This window comes from Taudactylus pleione, unplaced genomic scaffold (genome assembly GCF_031769625.1).
Source record: "Taudactylus pleione unplaced genomic scaffold, aTauple2 ptg000086l, whole genome shotgun sequence".
Taxonomy (NCBI): Eukaryota; Metazoa; Chordata; class Amphibia; order Anura; family Myobatrachidae; genus Taudactylus; species Taudactylus pleione.
In genome coordinates this window covers 5,841,736-5,865,035 of record NW_028284488.1, presented here as the reverse complement: position 1 = coordinate 5,865,035, position 23,300 = coordinate 5,841,736, and the positions used below count along the sequence as shown (strand labels likewise).

General features: G+C 44.5%; 1 protein-coding gene across 1 annotated transcript in view; it reads right to left on the bottom strand.

The window, feature by feature from the left end:
- Positions 1-2,756: 2,756 nt before the first annotated feature.
- LOC148529135 (carboxypeptidase A1-like) overlaps positions 2,757-23,300 on the bottom strand; it is a 43,333-nt gene continuing 22,789 nt past the window's right edge. The window contains exons 8-11 of the mRNA XM_088468884.1: positions 16,834-16,924; positions 6,736-6,935; positions 5,457-5,541; positions 2,757-2,944 (exon numbers count right to left, since the gene is read on the bottom strand). Coding sequence (XP_088325010.1) covers positions 2,757-2,944; positions 5,457-5,541; positions 6,736-6,935; positions 16,834-16,924 — 564 coding nt within the window. The remainder of the gene's footprint in view (positions 2,945-5,456; positions 5,542-6,735; positions 6,936-16,833; positions 16,925-23,300) is intronic.

Sequence of the window (23,300 nt, the reverse complement as noted above, 5' to 3'; positions counted from 1 at the left end):
CCTTTTGTGTTAGTCCCAGAAGTAGAAACTGCAAATATTGTCTACAATCAGAGGAGTAGTGTGAAGCCATGGCTCCTGGAGCAAATGCATGCCATGGGACTTCCCCACTGGGGGTATCCCCAAAAGTCTCCACGGGATGTATGTACAGGGGACCATAGCAGATATGCAGTTCCCAGTTTTCAATTGCAAGTTTCTATGGGGGATGCTTTACTGACGAATTTACCAAGCTCCAGGATGCAAAACATTCAGGAGTTTGTCCCTGGTAACTAACGCAATTTCCAGATGGCTATTGTACACAGCATTACGGATCACTCCTCGGCATTCTACTCTCGCATATGCGCAGTCAACAGCCAGTGAATTCCCAGAATGGCATTCAGGTCCTGAAGGAGAAATGAAGTGATAGCAGTAGCGATCACTTCACTTCTAAACACACTGCAGGGATGGAGTCCTATTGCAGTCCCTATGCCTGTGTATGATTATTAATACACTTGGCTGTTACTTAATTTATTATTGCCGCAATAACAAGTTATAATTACAGGGTCTAGAACCTGATAAAAAATAAATATGCCCCTATGTCACTGTCTCTCCCTAATCCACCACACTATAGAGCCTATGTACTAATAATTTTGAAACTGCCGCGATTATTAAGGATGCATTTCACAGCGCATATTTTAATTTTTAATGAAAATATCCTCTCTATGTACTAAGGAAAACTTGCAGGGACAGCGATTGCAGTAACCACTGTCCCTGCGAGTTATATACCCGGCATTTTGTAGAAGTTCTCCAGGGAACCTGACACTGTGCATGCGCACATGGTCAGTTTCTGCCGCCATCCAGAGACAGCGGGCCTGAGATCGGAAGATCTCTCTCCTGCTTCTAAGCCTCCATAGGCTTAAAGCAGTTCACACCATCTGAAGATGGTGTAAATTAACGGGGCCAAAAGGGTATTTCGGGGTCAGATCTTAGTTCCCATTGATATTAATGGGAACTGCAATCTGCAGCGCTAATTAGCACTTTGTCAGACATTTCTATGAAATCTCCTTCATTAGGCTATTCGTACATAGTAATAATTCATAAAATTATGCAGAAGCTGCAGTTTCTATGTAATTTTATGAAAAAAAGCTTTATAAATATGCCCCTATAATTATCTCTCTTACAGTTTTTAACCCAAAATTATCTGTCTCCTAATATTATTAACCCATAATACTATGTAATGGTCTTTTTTTTTAGCCTCTTCCTCCAAAATACTATCTGCCTCCTAATACTAACCCACCACTATTACAGTATCTAATGGTCTGTTTCACATCCTCCAAATAACATTTTGTGGTAATGCCTGGTACTACCTCCTTACTTTAAATAGCAAAGTACTAAAACATTTTGTAATCTCATACTTTATAATTGAAGTTACATATAGTTTAAAACTTTACCTCAGATGAGTCACATGTCCATTGAAGCACAATGAATGAATAGAGAAGGCAGAAGGTAAGAATATCACAGAGAAGAGGGGAGAGGTTAGAGCCGATGAGAGAGGGGAGCCTGGGAGGTGAATAAAGCCAACAAAAACGGAGATAGGACAAAGAGCCGATCACAGGATAGAGGGTAGAATCTTAAGAGGAGAGAAATGTATGGAACCAATCCGGGAGGAAACGGGAGGTGAAAGGAGATGATCACAGAGGAGGGCTGGAGTGGAGGCAATCTGGGAAGCTAGAGGGAGCCTGGAAGGTAGAAAGAAACGTATCTCTGATTCTTTATGTAGGATATAGAGCAAACCGTTAAACCAATGGTGCGTACACACGGTATGATACAAATGCACGATATGAACAATGTCGATCATATCGTTATCGTTCATATTGTGCATTTTTCGGTGCCTCCAACCCACCACGCACGGGCATGTATGGGCAATAATGATATATTCTTACCACCGTGCTCACAGGCCAACCTGGCTGATATCGACCAGGTTACTATAGGGACCCGTGATCGTTGGTAGTGTGCTGGATGATCGATAGTGATCACCAGCACTCAGGGAAGGTGAAGGACAATCAGTCAGCAACATCGTTATCGCTGACTGATCGTACCGTGTGTACGCACCTTAAGAGGTGGCCACCATTCAGCACAGCGCCTCACAAATTCCGGCACCCTGGATGGCGCCCCCTGTCCACTCTGGCGCCCGGAGCATATGCTCCACCAGAACCGCCCTCACTACACCCCTCTCTACAATATAAAATATACATCATAATATTAGATGCCACTACTGTCTTGTTCTGTTGAGCAATAACAGACATCCACGCGAGCGAGCTGCGGGCAAACGCTAGTATGAAATAAAACAGATCATTCAGATTGCCTATATTAATGTTAAGGATATATTTCATTGAAGTGTTGTAAAAGCAGGAACAACTGGAATTCATGTGATGGCTTTTATTAATTAACCGAATAGATTATTTAAATTGCGATCTTAAAAATATATGTAACTTGTCTTGAAGGCTTGCAGTTCAAATATATATAGTTAGCCAATAAACACCACTTTCTCCTGGTTTAAATATGAGGTGGACATTTATTTATAGCAATTTAACAATATGTAAATTTCCAAGTTTTGTTATCCGTGTAAGTGGCAAAACATGAATTTCCAATCAATAATACAAAGAAAGACCAATGCAGCATTATACAGTGACAACAAAGCATTTATTTATTTCACTACCAAGGTTTTCTCAAACTGCACATTGTTTGCTTCAATGGAACAAAAGGTTCCCTATAGACTCTCAGTATGGGTTGTCCCTGACATGTTCCATGATTGCCATGAGTGCCAGCCATGTCTCCTCTGCCGTGGGAATGATCTGCTCAGCAGGAAGGATGAAGCCATATTTCCCAGTGTCTCTTAACTCAAAGGTATAGGAAATTTTGATGCCATTATTATAGCCCCAGTCAGTGGTTGTACCATCTGCTTGATCTGCAGTACAGAGCAAACAGTAAGTTAGAAGTATTACTTACAAGTATGCAGATCTATGACCTATGTCAATAAGAATATATGTAAAGTTCAGACACTGCATAAGCACATACAGCCACTTGTTCATTTAGTACAACATCAAAATATATAATGGGGCTCATGTAGGTTTGGATATATTTCTGTTCTTTTGTTCTCTTTTGTGAGAGATGCATATTTCCATTCTGCACATAATGGGCCTGATTCAGACTTGGGAATAGAGAGAGATATCTATCTCAACTGTGAACCTGAACAAACCATATTGCAATGCAATGGGTGTAAATACATACATTTTTTACATGTAGGGTAAATACTGGCTGCTTTTGCATGTAGCCCACAAATACTGCACAGCTTTATTATTACTCTCTAATTTAGATGTCAGTTTGGAAACACTCCTCCAAAATCTAAATCTCCCTGCACATTTTATATCTGCCCCACCTGCAGTGCAGTATGGTTTCACCAAGATGATCAGTTGAGAGAGATATCTTACTCTATTCCCAACTCTGGATCAGGACCAATGTGTACGTTTAGGCCCATATTAAAATGTGGTCAATAGGATAAAGTACTATGGGATATCAAGAGAACAGTAGGGAGTGGAGTTGTGAACCCTACACTACAGAAAATAATTATTATTTTAAAGGGGGCAATATTAATCAAAATAGATATAGATGACACAGTTTATATTTATAAATTATATTTAAGGAGACCTTTTGTTTATTATTATATTGATGGGGACACACATTTAAAAATTAAAAGGGGTACAGCCTATTACACTGTAATGTGAAGTGTGGTGTTTTTTTTATATAAATGTGTGGGAATAATTTAGAAAACAGTATATAGTGTAATATATGACACTGAATAAAAATATTTTTTTTCTTTTACACTCCTCCTACCCCATTACCTTAAATATATTTAATAAATATGTTATCCCTAACCCTTTATATCTGTATTTAATGATTTTGTGCTGTGATGTGAGTAGTGGAGAGAATGTGGGTGAAGCAAAGCCACAGTTTGGAGTTCACAAGTTAGAAGATGACTTCTCCATTGATCTATGATACATTTGTCAACATCCAAAAGAAGGTAAAAATAATAAGAAATAACTCCCCCCACACTATACATTTGTTTTAAATTAAATGGGTATGGGATGACAGCGCTCGGGATCCTAGCAATCAAAATTCTGATGCCGACACCCCAACAGGGTTAGGATACCGACACCTGTCGGTAGGTATCCTAACCCTCCTCTACCCAAACCTTCCCTCCACGGTGCCTGAACCTGACCCCCTCCCTAGTGCCTAAACCTAACCATCCCTGCCCGGACCCTCAATCTAACCCTCCTTCCCTAGTGCCTAACCTAAACATTCCCCCTAATGTCTAACCCTAATGTTCCCCTTCGAGATGCTGGCGGTCGGAATGCTGGCGCCAGGATTGTGACAAGTGTCGGGATCAGGGCCGTAGCTAGGGTAGTGCGGGCGGTGCCATCGCACAGGGCACCACAGGTCAGGGGGCGCTGTTTGGGCCTGTCATATTTCCTGTTTATTATCATTCTTGCTTGTAGCTTCCTCTTATTTCATCCCCAGCATCTCCTGGCCTCCCCTATCTCTTACCTGGTCCTTCCCCATGAAGCCATGGCCCTTTTTTGGGTGCATTATGTCCCTTTGAAAAATGAGGGGGGTGCCAATGCTCTTTCTGGCACAGGGCACCAAAAAGTCTAGTTACGGCTCTGGTCGGGATTCTGGCTCCGGTATTCAAAGCGGCAACATCAACTATGTCGGGATACTGAAGTATCCCGTTTTAAATGAGAAACTTTAAAGCGCTGGCATTTTTTACTGTAAAATGAAATAATGAGCATGAACATATAAAATGTATATTCAATAATACTGCTAGAACTTTTAAAGGTATTATTGGGGAGGGGGTTTGCACTGAAATTATTTTTTTGTCCTAGGCTCCATTTGGTCTAGAACCAGCTCTGATTCTGAGTAAAGAAAGGAATGTTCATGTAACTGAAATTCAAGTGAACGCTGATGCAGATACACCTGTCAGAAATGGGTATCTTCCAGGTGTAGACCCCAGCACCGAAACTAGCGCTCTGGCTCCCTGGTGCCAGACCCACCCCTTTGTGCATGATGTCATGACGTCGTGCATAGGGAGCGGAGCCCCACTGGCACACAGATTTCCAGCAGCAGTGAACAGAGAGCCTTCAAGACTCTCCGGGCAGCGAACAAGGCAGGGTGCCTGTCTATAGCGTCCAAGCCATAAGCAAAGGTTGTGGGGCAGCGACGGTGCCGCCAACAGAGCCATAGCTAGTTATGGCCCAGTACAATAAGATCATAATGACTAATAGATAATGACTAATAGCAGCACTATGTAGCTGATTTTAACATCGCCAATAGTACACAAATATTCAAAAGTATGTGATGTGTGTGCACATTTGTGTATTACACCTGTGCTTACAAATGATTTCATGTAATTTCTTACTTACAGATGGTAGCTATGGTTGATCCATAAGTATACTGCGTTCCATGCAAAGATGATAAAGCTGTTGTAGCTAATTTAGCCAGTTCAGTCTGAAAATATAATAAAAAAATTCTATTTCAGTTATTGTCCTAGACAGATCAACAGTATGTTGAGCTGAAAACACAATTTTCAATTCCTGAACCCCAAAATCTTTTATATTAGTCTTTATCACATTCCCAATTCATATTAATGTTGTTATTTCTATATTTCATTCACTATACAAATATACTAGGGGGCCTATTCATCATCACTTAATTTTTACAAAAGCAGGTGAAATTTACAATTTTCACCTGCAATTGTAAAAATTAACTTATCGGGCCATTCATCAAGAAGGTAAAGCAGGAGATATCACAGATATCTCCTGCTTACCTTCCTCTGGCGGAATGGCCCGCTGTCCCCATACACTAGTATTGGGACAGAATTCATCAAGCTCCAAAAATATTATATTTTCGGAGCTTATGTGCGGCAGCATTCGCCATCTTCAGATGGTGAGTGCTGCCACTGCCTGCTCCTTACCTATGGGAAGGAGTACAAGTTGGAAGCTGCTCAATCACTTCAGTAATATCACTCAGGTGCATGTAAGGGATGGGTTAGTCTATACAAGAAACAACAAAAAGTATTCCTCCAGCACTCAGAATGAAATCAGCAATAAGATTTCAAAAACTACATGGTGGTAGATAATTCAGAGATCTCAGTTGCATATATTTACAAAGATATGGCTAAGCCTCCAGGCCGCGTCACGGCGTCTCTGATACCGGAAGTCCATATCACTTGGTCAGAATCTGGGGTGCAGAACCCCAAAAAAGCCAGCGATAGCCAGCCACCCCAGTGAAGCACACCAGTGAGAGACTAAAGTGTTAGTACAAGATTAAAGCAAAATCTATGTGTTAATAAGTGAAAGGTGTAATTAAAATGAAAGGAAAAGAAAAAAAAAAAATATATATAATATATACAGTTTTTTATTGTGTATATATATATATATATATATATATTTTTTTTTTTCTTAGCATTTTAATTACTTTCGGATCCCTCTGCCCCTCTCCGGCTCCTTCCGCCAGACATCGGGCTCTTGTGCGCATACGTGACCTGTAGGAGCAGTGAAGCGAATCAGGGAGACAGCTGATTTTCGGAAAGGCTGTCTCTGCGACGGTGCTTGCGTCGAGATGGATTGTTAATTATCGGGCGCTGTTCGGACCCCCATAATTAACATAATAAATAGATCCCTAGCTGTTGTTCATTCTTACCAGTTCCTGATGGTCAGGTGCCAGATTACTAGTGTAGCCATACGGAAAGAGGAGCATCTGAGAGTAGCTGTGTATGGTCAGCAGTGCCTTCACATTACCGTGAGCCAGTATAAAGTCCACAACTGAGCTCACTTCCGGCTCAGAGTGGGGATATGCTCCGTGGTATGTCTCATCACATGGATTACTGCTGGAGCCAGGTCCTGCAATGACACAACAACACTGAGAAATATATGTAGACCACACCACTAGAATGAGCCATACTCACTACAGACGCACAGTACAGTATCCAAAGGAGTTACATTTGTATTCCATGTGTGTATTCCAATGACCGTGCCGTATATCAGCAGCAGTGTCTACACACCCAGCAACACACCAGCAATGTACAGCCGCACAATACACACAGAGTATATAATATAATGCAGTGGCTCTCAAACACGGTCCTCACGTTTTCCAGGTCACCACCTAGCAGGTGCACAGGTGTATTCATTACTCACTGACACATTGTTGGCGCCTTATTGCCTGCTTTCTGCTATCCCCTGCTGCTGTGTCTCATCGGTGCAGCCCACTGCTCCAGAAGTCCTGGAGGTGTAGTACTGGTCATTTCCCCCTGTCCTCCACCCAGTGACATATTCTGGACAGGTCTCCTCTTACTGACTCGGTGTGTCCTCTTGTGAAGGGGTGAGTCAGTGTGACAGCGTGGGGTGGTGGGGCTGTTGGAGGGTGAGGCCACTCTGCTGCTGAGCCTTGTACTGTTATATATACAGTATATATATCTATCTTGTAGCCTACACCAATACATACACTATATAAATGTGAGCGGGGTCACCAGTGTAGGGCCTGGTCCGGCCCGAAATCCAGTGCCCACTGGACCGGCAGGCGTCGGCGGTTCGGGCATCGCGGTGCGGCGGCGGGAGACGGGGCTGGACGAGCTTGCATCTGAAAAGATTCAGGCTCGTCCAACCACCAGCGCGGATTTTGAATTTGGCGCCGCTTGCGAGCCAGTAATGGCTCGCAGGCGGACAGCCAATCCGAGTCTGGCATGGCGAGCCAATTGTGGCTCGCAGCGTCATGGCTCCGCCCCCTCGTGGCTCCATATATTAGGCGCTGCTGAGCGGGGCGGGGCGGGTCAGTCCGTCGGCGGAGAGCAAGCCAGGAAGACTGTCTGCGGAGAGGAAGAGTTCCAGAGGCGCCGGAAGACGCCGCGCTCGACCCCAGAAGACGGAAGCGCTGTTGCTGGAGCAGGAAGACGGCGGCGGGCGGCGGGCAGCGGAGCCGAAGCTGAGGACTAGAGAGCTCTGCAGTGGAGGGAAGTTAAAGAGCTTATCGAAGTTCCCCACTGCAGGCTCTCCCAACGGATAGGGTAGGCGGCTGTGGGCCACCTTTACTTATGTTTAAAATAAATCAGGTCATCTGTTGTCGGGCTTAAGGCCCGTGGGTATAATCAGGCACTAGGCCTGTGGCCACGTAGGAGGGGCACAAGGCCCCGGGAATAGCAGGGGGCATTAGGCCCTATAGGGACTCCTTCGCCACCATTGTCAGCAACTTCGGCACTAGGCCCAGGTTGTTTGGGGCTCAAGTAGGCGGGCACCAGGCTTGTGCCACCAGCTAGGCCTAAGGCCTGCATATAAAGTGGTCTGGGCATTAGGCCCAGATCACTAAACGACCCTCAGGCAGCCCTGCATATAAAGTGGTCTGGGCATTAGGCCCAGATCACTAAACCACCCTCAGAGGCAGCCCTGAATATAAAGTGGTCTGGGCATTAGGCCCAGATCACCAAATGACCCTCAGGCAGCCCTGCATATAAAGTGGTCTGGGCATTAGGCCCAGATCACTAAACGACCCCCAGAGGCGGCCCTTATTCAGGTGGTTTAGGCATCAGGCCTAGACCACTAGACTCACCAGAGGCGGCCCAGCTTCATAGGGATTGGCCGCAGGAAGGTGGGTCTGAATTGAAAGGTGTTCTGGCAACCAGCCAGTACAGGAGCGATCATCCTCAGGTCGGTGGGCCTGCGCAGCAACTGGGCATAGGATATTGAGTAAGTTCCCCTCGGGAGTCAGTGCAAGGGGCTGTGCGGCTCCGGTGCTGAACTCTTGTAGAGGGAACTCCGAAGATTCAGCCTAGTGGATCAAGGCAGCGGTGTTTTCATAGAAGGGCACAGACAGGGCCAGCCGGCCGGCCGGCCGGGAAGAGAAAGAGAGGGACAGCCATAACGAGAGTATTTCCGCTAGATGTGTATTGTTCCCAAGCCTAGTTCATTTAGTGTGTAAGAAAATGTTTATTTGTTGGTTGCCCTGAATCTTCTCGTTATTATAGCGGAGAGTTTACGGAGGAAGTTTCTGGAAGTGAAGTTCAGGCTTCCGGGCATACGATCAGGTAACCCAGTTGGTACAACATTGTATGCGTAATTTGTCCGTGGAGGAAGGGGGATTGTTTTGTTTGATTTTCAGGGGCGGCGGACGACTCATCAAGGTGACAAGGGGTCTAATGTGAGTATCTCTCAGTGTCTGTTTGCCTTTCATTTGAGCGTCAGATAGGGGATCTCTTACAACGGTGAGAGATCCAAACATTCTATACTTTCTCTTCCTCTGTCTGTTCTTCCCTTGAGCACCGGTTAGGGGATCTCGCACAACGGTGGGAGATCCAAATTACACCTGAGTGTGTGAGCACTGTATAGGTGAAAACTGGGTAGCTGAGGCCCCGTGCCAATTATGACCATTCACCCAACCGGTGAAGGTCGCGATCATCCCTAGCGGTTATTGTGTCACCAAGCATAGGAGGATTGTTATTGAATGCCCCATTCTCTTACAGCTTCAGGCTGGTTTGAACCTGATACTTAATCGGTGAAGAGGATCCGGATCGTAGCCCAGCTGGCAATTTGGGAACGAAGGCTCTAAGACTCTGCCGCGGGAGAGTGGTGAGTGTTGGATAACGAGTTTTCGCTACTCCTCACATATACACCATATACATCTAATATATACATTGTACACCTAATAAAAACAGGATGCATGGGGGGGCGTGTCCTGACTGAGAAGCGGAGAGGACGTGCTTCACCTCAGCTCCTGAAGGCTACCTATTTTGGGGGTATATCTTGGGGGTTCCCCACACTCAATCCCTGTATAGGGGCCCATAATAGAAGGCTCCCCTTCGTCCACATATACCCACAGGCTCCTAATCAAGGTCAACCGTTTTTTTTTTAGAGGGTTCTGGACAAGGTGGATCTGCTTCAACAGGGAACTCTGGTAGTAGGTGGGGATTTCAACTGGACCTTGGACCACCTCCAGGATACTTCCTCAGGCTCCTCAACGACTCCTGGCTGTATGTCAAGACGGGTGAGACGTTTGCTTCATACTCATCAGCTGTCCGATGTTTGGTGCATATTTCACCCCACAGAGAGAGACTATACCCATTACTCTAGTCCCCATAAATCATATTACAGAATAGACTATATATTGTTAGGACACAGACATCAACACCTAGACCGGGCATCTTCTATAGGATTGACAACTTGGTCAGACCATGCACCTGTTAGTATAGACCTGTCACTTGGGCCTTCTGATCCCACTTATAGAACATGGCGTTTTAATGAGTCCCTATTATCCGACCCTTTCTGTAAATCTCAGGTGGCGGAGGCTCTTGATGTTTACCTAGACTGTAATGTTATTCTTGACGTCTCAAGCCTTTCTGTTTGGTAAGCTCACAAATGCGTTATAAGGGGCAAATGCATCCAATTAGGCTCCTATTTAAAAAAACATAGGGTGAGCCAAATAGAGGGGCTACTGCAGCAGATACAGACCTTGGAGATGGCACACAAATCTTGACTCTCATCTGCTGTCTACGTTGACCTAGTCAAAACTCGAATGACACTAAATAAGCTTCTTTTGGAGAAAGTTAAACACTCATTTAGGAAGTGCCGTAGTCAGTACTATAGGTGGGGTAACAAACCCGGCAAAATGCTGGCTAGATCCCTAAGGATTCACAGAGCTCGTTCTTTTATCTCCTCTATTAAGGATGGGGGGGGGGGGGGTCAGGTCTTCCACGAAACTGATCAGATTGCAGGAGCTTTCTGCTCTTATTACTCCTCACTGTATAATCTTCCATCCCCCTTGACCTCCCCTGACATTAATGAGAAGCAACGAGCCATCGAGGTGTACCTTTCTAGAATCGGGTTCCCTAAACTTGCTGACCTTGCCAGGGAAGAACTAGAAAAGCCTTTCATTCTACTTGAATTGGAGGAGGTAATAAAATCCACCCCATCAGGAAAAAGCCCGGGCCCAGATGGCTTTACTATTAATTATTATTAGGTCTTCAGAGATAAAATAGCTCCTATACTTCTGCAGGCCTTCAATACTGTCTCATCTGAGATCCCCTTTTCTCACCAATCCCTAGAGGCTCACATAAGGGTTATCCCTAAAGATGACAAGGACCCCTCCCTATGCCCCAGCTACCGCCCAATCTCCCTGCTTAACGTCGATGTTAAATTATTTGCCAAGCTTATTGCCAATAGATTGAAACATTTCCTACCTTCTCTAATTCATGATGACCAAGTAGGATTTGGTCCTGGCCATGAAGCTAGGGACAATACCTCCAAAATTATAGCGCTAATTCACCACATCTCAAACACGAATGCCCCAGCTATTTTGCTGTCTACAGATGCTGAGAAGGCGTTTGACAGAATAGACTGGGGCTTCATGACCGGAGTGTTGGGCCATCTGGGACTGGGTACTGTCTGCTTTCAGCGCATTCTTGCCCTATACCACTTCCCCTCTGCTCGGGTCAGAGTCAATGGCTATCTTTCCGACTCTTTTTCTATTAATAATGGAACTAGACAGGGCTGTCCTCTTTCTCCCCTAATTTTCATTCTCTGTATAGTAGCCCTGGCAAGGTCAATCAGGTTGAATCCAGATATATCAGGTTTTCGACTAAGTAATGGCAAATATAAACTAGCTCTCTTCGCCGATGATTTATTGGCCACAATTACAAATCCTGTTATCTCGCTACCAAACTTAGTTGATGAATTTAAGATTTTTGGAAACCTCTCTAATTTTAAGGTCAACTACTCTAAGTCGGTTGCCTTGAATATTACGGCACCCCCTTAGATGGTAGCAGGCCTTAAATCGGCGTTTCCATTTGCCTGGCATACTTCTCAATTGAAATATCTAGGTGTCGTCATTACTAGGGACTTTTCTTGCTTATTTGAGACCAACTTCACTCCCCTTTTAAATAAAATACGTTCTGATCTATATTCGTGGAGGTCCAGGCCCTTCTCGTGGTTCGGGAGGTTAGGGGTTCTAAAAATGAACTCTCTCCCCAGGATTCTGTACCTGTTGCAGACCCTACCTATTAAGCTACCATCTAGTTGGTTTCTAGAGGTCTAAACGCTGATTAGGCAATTTGTTTGGGGAGGTAGTAGGCCTCGTTTGAAATTGGACATCCTGTTCCGTCATTAAGACAGAGGAGGTCTACGTCTCCCTAATATTCGAGGTTACTACCGGGCCTGTCTTCTGCATAGAATTTTGGAGTGGTCCAGGACAGACTCCACTAAGCAATGTGTGCAAATGCGTTAGGGGTTCCTATATCAATAGCTCCATTGCTTCCCTCCCACCCCAGTTCTTCCCATCCTACTATTGGTCCCACTCTAAATTGCTGGAAAACTTTGAGACGTTCTCCCTCGATTTCATCACCTCATTCTCCATTCATGTCATTTCTATTTAACGAACAATTCCCCCCTGGTACTGATGGTAAAACCTTTCATTTATGGTTTGAGGTGGGACTCTTTAGATTCGGACAGCTGATGAGGGGTGGCAGTTTTATTCCCTTTGATGAAATACGGGAGAAATGGAACCTCCCATTACGGGAACATTGGCGCTATCTTCAGGCGCACCATTTTATAGGCTCGCTTGCTCCTTTTTCAGTTTTTCGCCTACCTCTTACTCCCTTTGAACGGCTTTGTGCTGGCTCAGCCCCCCCAACACATACTATTTCTCTAATATATAACTTTCTATCAGCAGACTCTAGTTTGCCCTTACCTAATTTCACAAAAGTCTGGGACCGTGAAATTGGAGAGGATGTAGGCGAAGCTAAATGGGAACAAATATTTAAATTAGCCCATGCATGTTCTCCCAATGTTAGTGTTGTAGAGACCCAATACAAGCTTCTTTCCCATTGGTACAGATGTCCGGACACACTCTCTAAGATGGGAATAGGTGTGCCTAATGTCTGTTGGAGGTGCTCCGGTGCCCCAGGCAACCCTCTCCATATTTGGTGGCAATGCCCCACTCTACAACCTTCAACCTTTTTGGAAGGATGTTCTTACTCTTTCTGCCAAAATTTTGGAAGAAGCAGTCCCTACAGACCCCTTGTTTTGGTTGTTCCATTTGTCGTCCAGACCCCTCTCAAGATATAAGAAATCTCTGCTGTGTCATTTGAATAATGCTGCGAAAGCAGTTATCCCAGTAAGATGGCGTTCCTCCTCTCCTCCAGCGGTGATGGATTGGTTCAACAGGATAGATTTCTATATGGATATGGATGACATTTTGATGTCTGCTGACGGGGGTTATGAGTCCTTTAGAGACACCTGGTGTCGTTGGTTAGATTTTAAGGATTCTGCAACCTTTAAGGCTATTCTTTCCTGTTCTCCCTCCTAGATTTTATGGATATATTTTTCAGTGTGTCGGATTATGGCCTTTGATGGCTACTCTTTTGGCTGTTCTGTAATTTCACTCTATATCTATTTGAGGTTTAATAGGTTTATGTAAATATGAATTTACACCATTGGATCGAAAGTGAGTACTTATCCCCTCTTCTTTTCTTCCCCTTCCCTTAACTTTGCTTCCTTTCTTCCTATGTCCTGATGTCTTTGTGTCTTTTTGTTTGTTTTTTTATTTTCCTCATAATGAGTTGGAAAGTACTATTGTTTTTGTATGTATGTTTTTTGTGGTCTATCATCTACCGAAAATAGGTAATATGTTAGATCGTTTGCAGATCCACTGGAAAAAACGTCTGAGTTTCTCCCCTCTTTCTTATCTAGTGATAGATTTGCCACTTTTTTGAAAGTCTGTATTATCTATATTTTGTTGAATTTAATAAAAACAATTTGCACTAAAAACAGGCAAAAAGGCAGCCATGTTTGTTCACCCAAGTGAAGCCACTGTACACCTACTGAGCATGCGCAGCAAGTTGAAGTACCCTATCTTTAGAAAGGGGCATATTTTGGCCAATTGTTAAAAAACTGTAACTTTCACAATTAACCTGAACCACAAAAGCCCCTAAACTGGAACAAGAGCTACCTAACAAAATAAACATCAGTTCTACCCGTCCATGCCAAATTTTAGCTCAGTCCAATAGCTTTTGAGATGTAGCCCCTCAAACACTATGCCCGCATCTCAGGAATTCCATTTATTCGATTGAGCCTTAATATAAGGGCACGATCATGCCCTTATAATAAAGCACTTTTCAATTTTCTGTTGACTTTCCTCCTCTGAATAAATTAGTGACGTCATGATCACGTGCTGTATCAGACTCCTCTGGCACCGCTCGAATCAAAGGATTAAACTCATTAATGTGAGCAGTGCCAGGGCTTATTACTGTGATAATGTGCCCACACCAAACCCAAAACACCCCCTTCCCCACAACAATGTATGTTATTCCCCTCCAGTTTACCTAATAAAAACGGGATGTGGGCTAAAAGGCAGCCATGTTTGTGCACCCAAGTGAAGCCACTGTACACCCCGTGCAGGAGGCCACCAACTGACATTGCTCAGCAAGTTGAAACTCCCTATCTGTATAAAGGGGCATTTGTGAGGTAATAGTTTTAATAAAACAAACCCCAAGTATAAATTTGGCCCCTACCCTGAGTTATGCCTTCCCAAATATCCCCCATAGAGAACAGCAGAAAAGTGTCAGAAAAAACTGACAGTTCAAACATTAGATTACTCCCAAATCCTCATTTTTTATTTTTTTGCCCTGAAATTTGGAATGCAACACCGAGCGACAGTTCTACTTACCCATGCCACATTTCAGCTTTGTACCTCTAATAGATTTTCAGGTGTAGCCCCTTAAACACCATGCCCCCTCCCCTCATGAATTCTTTATGGGAAAATTCCATTTCTTTCGATTCAGCCTGAATATAAGGGCATGACTGTGCCCTTATAATAATTAATGTGACACAATGCCCACTGCCAACATGTGGAGTTAGCATACTGCTGTGATACCCCACCAAAGGATCATCTACATTTATATAAATGGTGGTATCATACTCAGACTGTGAAGGAACTCATGTGGCTCCGCTGTGTTTATACATCTTCTGTTTTGGGCAAACTGTTGTGTGTGGGCTGCATTGGGGACATGGTGCTGTGAGATACTCTGCAGGGATTTCCCCCCCTTCTCCCCTGACACACCGCAGCTGGAGCTGTTGACAGTTGGGCTGAGAAAGAATTTAAAGCTGCATGTGCTGCAGGCGGGAAACATCCTGGCACCTAGCCAGAGGCTACATATAGCAGCTCCCTCTGACCCAGAGGAGAGTTCTGAGGTGACCGCTGAGGGAGAGCTGACTGCGCTGCTGAAGGGACTTATGGCGGTGCATGTCTGTGAAATCTGCATCCTGGCAGGCAGCAGTTCTGTGGGGGTGAATCAGAGGCAGTGCCCTTAGTAAGAGGAGGCGGTTTGGAGGCGTAGCTGTCACTGAATAGACAGCTCCAGGCTCTCTTTCCCAGAGTGCGACAGCCATCAAGGTGGGCCTGGAGAAGCAGCTGTCAGTGCCCAGCTGATCTGAGGCACCAGAGGAAGAGAGACCTGATCACAGCCTCTGAATAAAGGAGATGAATTGTCAGCATCATCTGGAACAGGTCTGTGTAATCATGAGCACCTCTCTACACCAGTGATTGGCAGTCTGCTGCCGTTCCTGGGCGGGGAGGGGGTGGCAAAGAAACGTAGGCATGTCCTGAGGTGGCCCAGGCCCCATAGCAGCCGCACCCCCTGCACCTACGATACTTACGCCAGTGCCCATATTGTATACTGCTCAGAGATACTGCTCAGAGATCACTCTGCATTTACCAGCCAAATATTACACAGAGATTACCCTGTAATTATCAGCCATATATTACAGAGATCACCCTGCAAATGCCAGCCATACATTAATATACAGAGAACACCATGCAATTACCAGTCATACATAACACTGCTCAGAGATCACCCTGGTAGCACAGATAATGTAATGGTTAGCAATACTGCATCAAAGCATTAAGGTCTTTCTGTGGAGTTTGTATATTCTTTCCATGCTTGTGTGGGTGTTATCTGGTTTCCTCCCAAACTCAAAAAATATACTAGTATGATAAATGGCTCCAAACAAAAATGAACCCTAGTGTCTATGTATGGGTACATGTGGTAGGGAATATAGGCCCTCATTCAGAGCCGCTCGCTATTTGCGGTCGTTCGTTCTAAAACAAGGGGTGGCTATTCAAATGAACCGTTTGCTAATTGCGGTCTGTTCACGCCTCTAAGTCTGAACGAGCGAGCAAAACTTGCGGTTGTAATTTTGAAAAATACGCCCCCTTGCCGCTTGCACCATACGTCATGTCCGCTATTTATTAGATTAATCGAGTACATCGAACAGTGTATGAACTGCTCGCTATTCTTGTGGCTGGTTTTTTCTTGTGGCTATTTTGCGAGCAGTTCTGAGTAAAAAAAAAACAAGTGACGTGGTCAATGACGCTGCTGTATTAATTATGCACTCCCTTAAAATGCCCGTTTTGACCTTTAAGCACGCCTGCGTTCGAATTCCACACCCCCGTTTTCAAGCACCTTCCCCTGTTACCACCCACATACGCCTCCTTCTGTCACTCAAAATAGCAGGCATTCGCTATATAGCGAACAAACGATTTTCGGCCACACTGACTGGTTCGCGCATGCGTATTAAAATCCATACGCATGCGCAGATGTGCGAACATCGGTCAGAACGAACGAGCGGCCGCTTACGAGCGGCTCTGAATCAGGGCCATAGAGTGTAAGCTCCCCTGAGGCAGGGACTAATGTGAATGGCCAATATTCTCTGTAAAGCGCTACAAATATGTGTGTGATATATAAATAGTCCATCTTTATACCTCCAAAACCAGCATCCCAGTTCCTGTTGGGGTCCACACCAATGCAGGAAGAACCAACATTAACAGACCTCGTCTTTCTCCACATGCGATTCTAAAAAATAGTAACACAAAACAGACATGCAATTAAAGCAGCAAACCTGCATAGAATATATTTTTTTCTTTAAATAGCAAATTAAGTGCCTCTTAAACATGCATCTGGTAGCCATTTGTCTTAGCTATTCTTCTACAAATCAATGTCTCCATTTCAAATCTCTCTGGAGGGAAAACAAGTATGGATGCCAGGATGCCAGATACATTCAGCTGTAGAGCTTGGTGTAAAGCTTGATTATATAGTGTGCATTACACATGTAAATATGTAATACTAGCTGGGAGTACTAGACCCTGAAGTACACCTGCAGCCCTTATTTGTTTACATTGTTCTATAACCCCATTCCATTGATCCTGAAAATGACCCAACTGTTTGGTAAAATGCATGCAAACAATGGCATAACTACCCTCCTCCTCAATGCTAGCGGGCACGCCTCTGTTTCGGGGAACGGAGGGCATCGCTGCCCCCTCCCTGCCCACAAATGGCAGCAGACTGTCAATCACTGACAGTCTGCTGCTAGTCTGCGAACAGAATCGCATACCCGTTCTCCACATGCGCAGAACGGGTCATGCGCCTGCGCAGATTCCCGAACATTGGGGTGGTAATGGGAAGTGGTCACAAATACGCAGGCGTGCCTGTCCATTTAAACGCTATTACATGGGCGTGCATAAATTAGACACTACGATTGCATACGCAGCCCTGCATGTCAGAAGAGGTCCCATGGCTGCAGCAGGTCAGGCCTACTGCAAGGGTAAGATGGGTGCCAATGTACTTGGATGTTACCGATGTTTACGTAGGTATGCGTGCTCACACGCAGGTGAGAAGGCAGCAGTAGGCATCTTGATGCTTAGGTGATCTTTGCTGACATTAGCATATATTTTCGGAACTATGTTGCATTACGGGAAAGCAGTTGCGTTCACATTAGCGTCCAGCTCTTAATCAGGCCCATGATGCCCTAACTCTGGATTTAATATGAACTTGCATGAGTCATAAAGTTTGAGACCTGCTCAGTCTGTAAGGTTAAAAGGATGCTTTTGTAGCTTTCACATAGGTTTTTGGCAGACTGGCAATTTACCATTTGAGCCCGACCTGGGGGTATATTTACTATTGGTTGCTATGGGCAATATCTCCACTTCTAAAAACCTGCACTTTAGTAAATATACCCCCTGGAATCTGTAATTTAAGAGTGTCCTCATTTTTTTTAGAGATTGTGTGACGAAGTTCAAACCTAGGTAAAAACCTAATCCTGGTCAAACTATACCACCATGCCAAATTTGGTGGAGCTATATCCAACACTCTGGCCATGCATAAAGGAGAAACAGACAGACATACAGACACGCTTTCTTGCTTATTATATAGTATCAGATTTCATTATTATATTCTTGTTCAGTGTGGTTTTTATTGATTGATATACAACAAAGCTCAAGTAATTTAAAATATATGGTTTAAAAACAGATGGAATTAATTGGTGATTAATATCAATTAATGAGCAGGAGTGTACAGAGAGCCGGATTCAGCAAGGAATGCACAGGAGAGAACGCATGCACTTGGCCGATGGTTTTGTACTGCTCATGCGTTTGCTTCGCACTGCGCATGTGTGAACTAGCCAGTGCGATGGGGTCAGCGTACGCAGATTACACACAGCGTGTACGCAGACCCCTTCAGATAATGATTGATAGGAAGTGCCGTTTGTGGGTGGTGACAGGGAGTGGTCGGGCAAATGCAGGCGTGCCTGTGCGTTGGAACACTGTTTTAGGGGCGTCCATAATTAAGCCAGTGCGGCGACGGATGCAGTGATGAGACTCCGTGCACACAGGAAGTTGCCAAGATCCTGCCCTCACTGACAGTATGCTCACCATGTCCAAACCCGGAAGTGATGTGATAGTGGCAACTTCCAAGCATTTGCCGTGACATGTTTTTTTCTGAAGCTCTGCCCAGCCATATTTAATGCATGTCGTAATTATCATTACTACATTGCAAGATATGGAGTAATTATCTTGTCACACCCGATTGGAGATAACTATGGCCCTCATTCAGACCCACTCGCAAGCGGGCGCACGTACGTTAGGCGTACGTACAAAAATATTTAAATTCAATGGCTCGCTCGTATTTTCGTTCGCATCTAAAATTCCTCCCAAAACTCTGACGACCCCTCCTCTAACTAACGAGCGTACGAAATAGCGAGCGTACATCCCCGAAATGGCTTGAAAGGAACGCACGCACAAGTATAAACAGGAAGTGGCCTTGTCAGATGTCGATTACCTGCTCCTTTATTCTGCCTACCTCCATCAATCGTATCATGCCAATCAATGTATCAATTAGCTTAATTGTTTGTTTTTTTCAACACAATGCAAGAAACTTTACTCTTGTCCGTGTTTGTGTTTACCCGCAGAATACGTACGGATGAAACATTCGCTTTTATTGTTCAAAAAACATGTGAACCACAATTAAACAATTGTACTATTGCTGTGGATCCCCGCATGTTTCCCTGGGTTCATTTCTTTATTTAAATTTGCTTACGCATGTCACTGCATCAAGCCTATCATAACTCTCCAGAGATTTCTGGCCCTGTCGAACACATGACTCATACACTAACCAATAAAATTGCTCCTGTTAATTTCCAAAATACATTAGCCAATCAGAAAATTTTTACACACTTTATCAAAAATGATTTTTAAGAAAAACACCATTGCCATCATGAGAGCCTCCGCATTCACCAGGCGCGAGCTGCTGGTGCTTACGGAGGTCATGGATCGCCGGATCACCAGCCAACCTCAACCCATGACCAACCGGCAGAAGCGCTCCGCGTATGCGGAGGCACGGTCCCGCCTGCGGTCCTTCGGCTCACGCCGCAACATCGGGCAGCTGGAGCGCAGGTGGTCCGACCTGCAACGGCGAACGCCCCGCTTGCTGGCATGCTTTCGCATGCAGATCCTGGCAAGTAAGTGTTATGTATTGTGGTTTTAATGTTTGTGTTTGTGGGGCAAACTGCGTGTGCATGTTTTCCTGTCTGTTCTATTTATTATTTGTACTCATATCTGCGTGTGCATGTTTTCCTGTCTGTTCTATTTATTATTTGTACTCATATCTGCGTGTGCATGTTTTCCTGTCTGTTCTATTTATTATTTGTACTCATATCTGCGTGTGCATGTTTTCCTGTCTGTTCTATTTATTATTTGTACTCATATCTGCGTGTGCATGTTTTCCTGTCTGTCCTATTTATTATTTGTACTCATATCTGCGTGTGCATGTTTTCCTGTCTGTCCTATTTATTATTTGTACTCATATCTGCGTGTGCATGTTTCCCCTCTATTTCTGATTTATTCATTCTACTGCTATTTGGCTTATTTGTTGTTTTTTTTTTTTTTTTTAGTTTGGTTGCCCGGATTTGTCCATAAACTAACCGCAATTTCTTTGTCATATTTTAGGGGGACAGCCAAGACTCCGCCGTCACCGTCCGTCCAGACGGCGTTCCCGGCCACTATCCCCAACCCCCAGCCAACACTCCACCCCAAATCTTTCCCCTATTCCCCACTCCTCCCCATCCTTCCCAGACCCTCTCCCGGAAATGTCGGGCCTCCTTCCCCTCCGTCCCACTTCCCCCTCTCCTCCACCCACCCCTCTTCCAATTACCCCCTCCCCGGAGTCCATCATAACTCCTCCCCATTCTTTGGGTAATGACGGATCCTCCGAGGAGGATCATGGAGGTATTTCCGGAGCTCCCGTTTTGTCTCCCGGTATGTTTTTTTTTTTTTAAAGCACAAACTGTTTGTATGTAATCATGTGTCGTGCCTTTCTTCGTGTTTTTGTGGCTTGACTTTTGGTGATTTTGAAGGTTTGCCTTTACCTCTTCCTGGTGATTTCAACATACACATATCATACCTGTGGGAATTTGTACCTAGGCCTTGTATTTTTGCCAGCCCCCCCTTTTTTTTTTTTGGTTTGGGTTTAGGAGTGATTTGGTTGTGTTTTTTTTTTTTAATGTGGATTCCCTATTGTTGTATTAACCCACACACTTTTCTCACCCACAGAGGTACAGAGGCGTCGGCAAGAGGTGGCGGATTGTGTGGGGCAGATGCGCCAACATGTCATCGGCATTCTGGTGGCCCTCGACCGGCTGTCTGGCCTCCTTCGGCAGTAGTTTTTTTATTTTTGTTATATTTTCAAAATAAATTTATTAAGACAAATATACGTTGTGGCTCATTTTTAAAAACCAAAACCAAGATAGTTTAGCATGACATAAGTAGACTGTTCCTGCAAGGATTTCCCTTTTTTAAAAGTTAGATTGTGTTTTGTCTTTGTATGTCAAACAGACACAAGAAACACATAACAGTAACAATGTCATTTCCCTTTTTGGGTGTAGTGTCAATTACATATTTCTACATTTTCCAGGTTCCTACTTGGTGCGCAAGCTGCTTAGGCCAATCTTACAAATCCCAAGGTTGGGCCAGGCTTCCTTTTGGTGTGGATTGGGAAGCTGAAAACATATTTCAGTTTAGCTCAACTGGCGTCAGTACTGGTTTACCCCTTAGTCAAATGTAACTTGTGTTAACCTGGTTACACTTGCTGTTAACGTCCCAAAAAAGGAAGACCATTTCACTCTCCAAACATTTATTCACAACATAACAGAGAAAACAAAGTGGTCACTCCCAAAAAAAGAACACAGTGATAAATTCAAATACAACACATACCAAGAAATAATTAAATAAAAACAAAAAATCAAGAACTGGTTGACGAAGGACCATGCCAACATGATTCCACAAACATGGCGTTGCGATATGGGTTCCAGAATATATGCCCAAAAGGACCAGATCCAGGTTTGGTAAGGGTAGCAGGAAGTAGTGAGCGTTGGAGTGGCAAAGATTATGTGAACAAACAGAAGATGGTGAGAAAAAAAAAAAAAAATTAGATGTTCGCAAACAAACACAAACACATTAGGTATAAACACTGGAGTTTTGTTCAAACTTACCTAAAAAATCTGGCCACCACATCATCGCGTATGGCCCCCCCACATACTGACCTTCGACCAACCTCGGGGGGGCCATCCTCAGGTAAGGCATCCTCTGGCTGCATTGGGACACCACTCCTTATGGCAATGTTGTGAAATATCCCACACAGGACCACAATTTTAGACACCATATCCGGCACATACATGAGCTCGCCACCAGAGCGGTGGAGGCATCTGAATCGGCCTTTTAAAAGGCCGATACAGCGCTCCACCACTTGCCTGGTGGCTGTAAGTGCGGAATTATACGCACTTTGTGGCCCTGGTGTGGGAGCCAAATAAGGAGTGAGCAGCCAGGACATGCAAGGGTATCCACTGTCTCCTGTGAACAAAAATAGACCACATCAGGGACACTGTGTATCAAGCTTAACATTGTTATGTACTAAAGGTCTCCACTTACCCAGAAGCCACGCATCACCAGCTTGTAGGTTGGTTAATTTCTGCCATATCCCTGATTGCCGGATGACGAAGGAGTCATGAGCACTTCCGGGTAATTTAGCATTCAGGGACAGGATCTGGAGGGAGGCATCACATACCACCATTACATTCAGGGAGTGATAGTGTTTATGGTTTCTAAATATTGCCTCCAGCCGTGCTGGAGGCTGAAGTGGTATGTGAGTACCATCCACAACCCCTATGATGTGTGGGAAGCCAGCTATTTGGTAAAAATTGGCCTTGGCCACACTAAGGGCACCCATATCCAAAGGCATTTTAATAAAATGATGGAGGTGCTTGAAAAGTGCCTCCATCACTGCCCTCAGGATCCGGGAAAAGGAGGATTGGGAGATGCCCGCCACTATTCCCACCGTTGTTTGAAACGATCCTGAGGCACAGAAATGTAACACCGCCATAAATTGCGTCAGTGGTGGTATTGCTGTTGGACTGTCAATTTGCCGCTCAAGATCACTTTCTATTAATGAGAGAGTGTCTATGATGATTTTGGGAGGTAGACGGTAGCGTCTTAAAACCTCATCATCGGGCATTCCAAAAAGGGTGACACGTGTTCGAAATATCTGGGGCCTTGCATGCCTACGATGCCTACGCCTGGGACGAGTTTGAGGTTGGTCGTCTTCCAGGAGCAGGGCCAGAACAATTCGCCCCAGATCTACCTGAAATTCAAAGTTTACAATGTAAGGCTTTTGAGCCACCCCAAAAGTAACAAAAAACAACTTAGCTTTCTGATACCATCCATAGCTGCTTACATGCCGGGGTATTGTCATGATATGTATAAACTGTAAAAAAGCCAAAAATGAGACATCAAAAATTTAGAGGGTGAATTTTTGTTTTTCAAATTGTTGCAAGCCAACACATAAAATAGGCGAAACACACATTTGGCCATCGATGAAAACGACATTGCACACCGTACGTCAAATA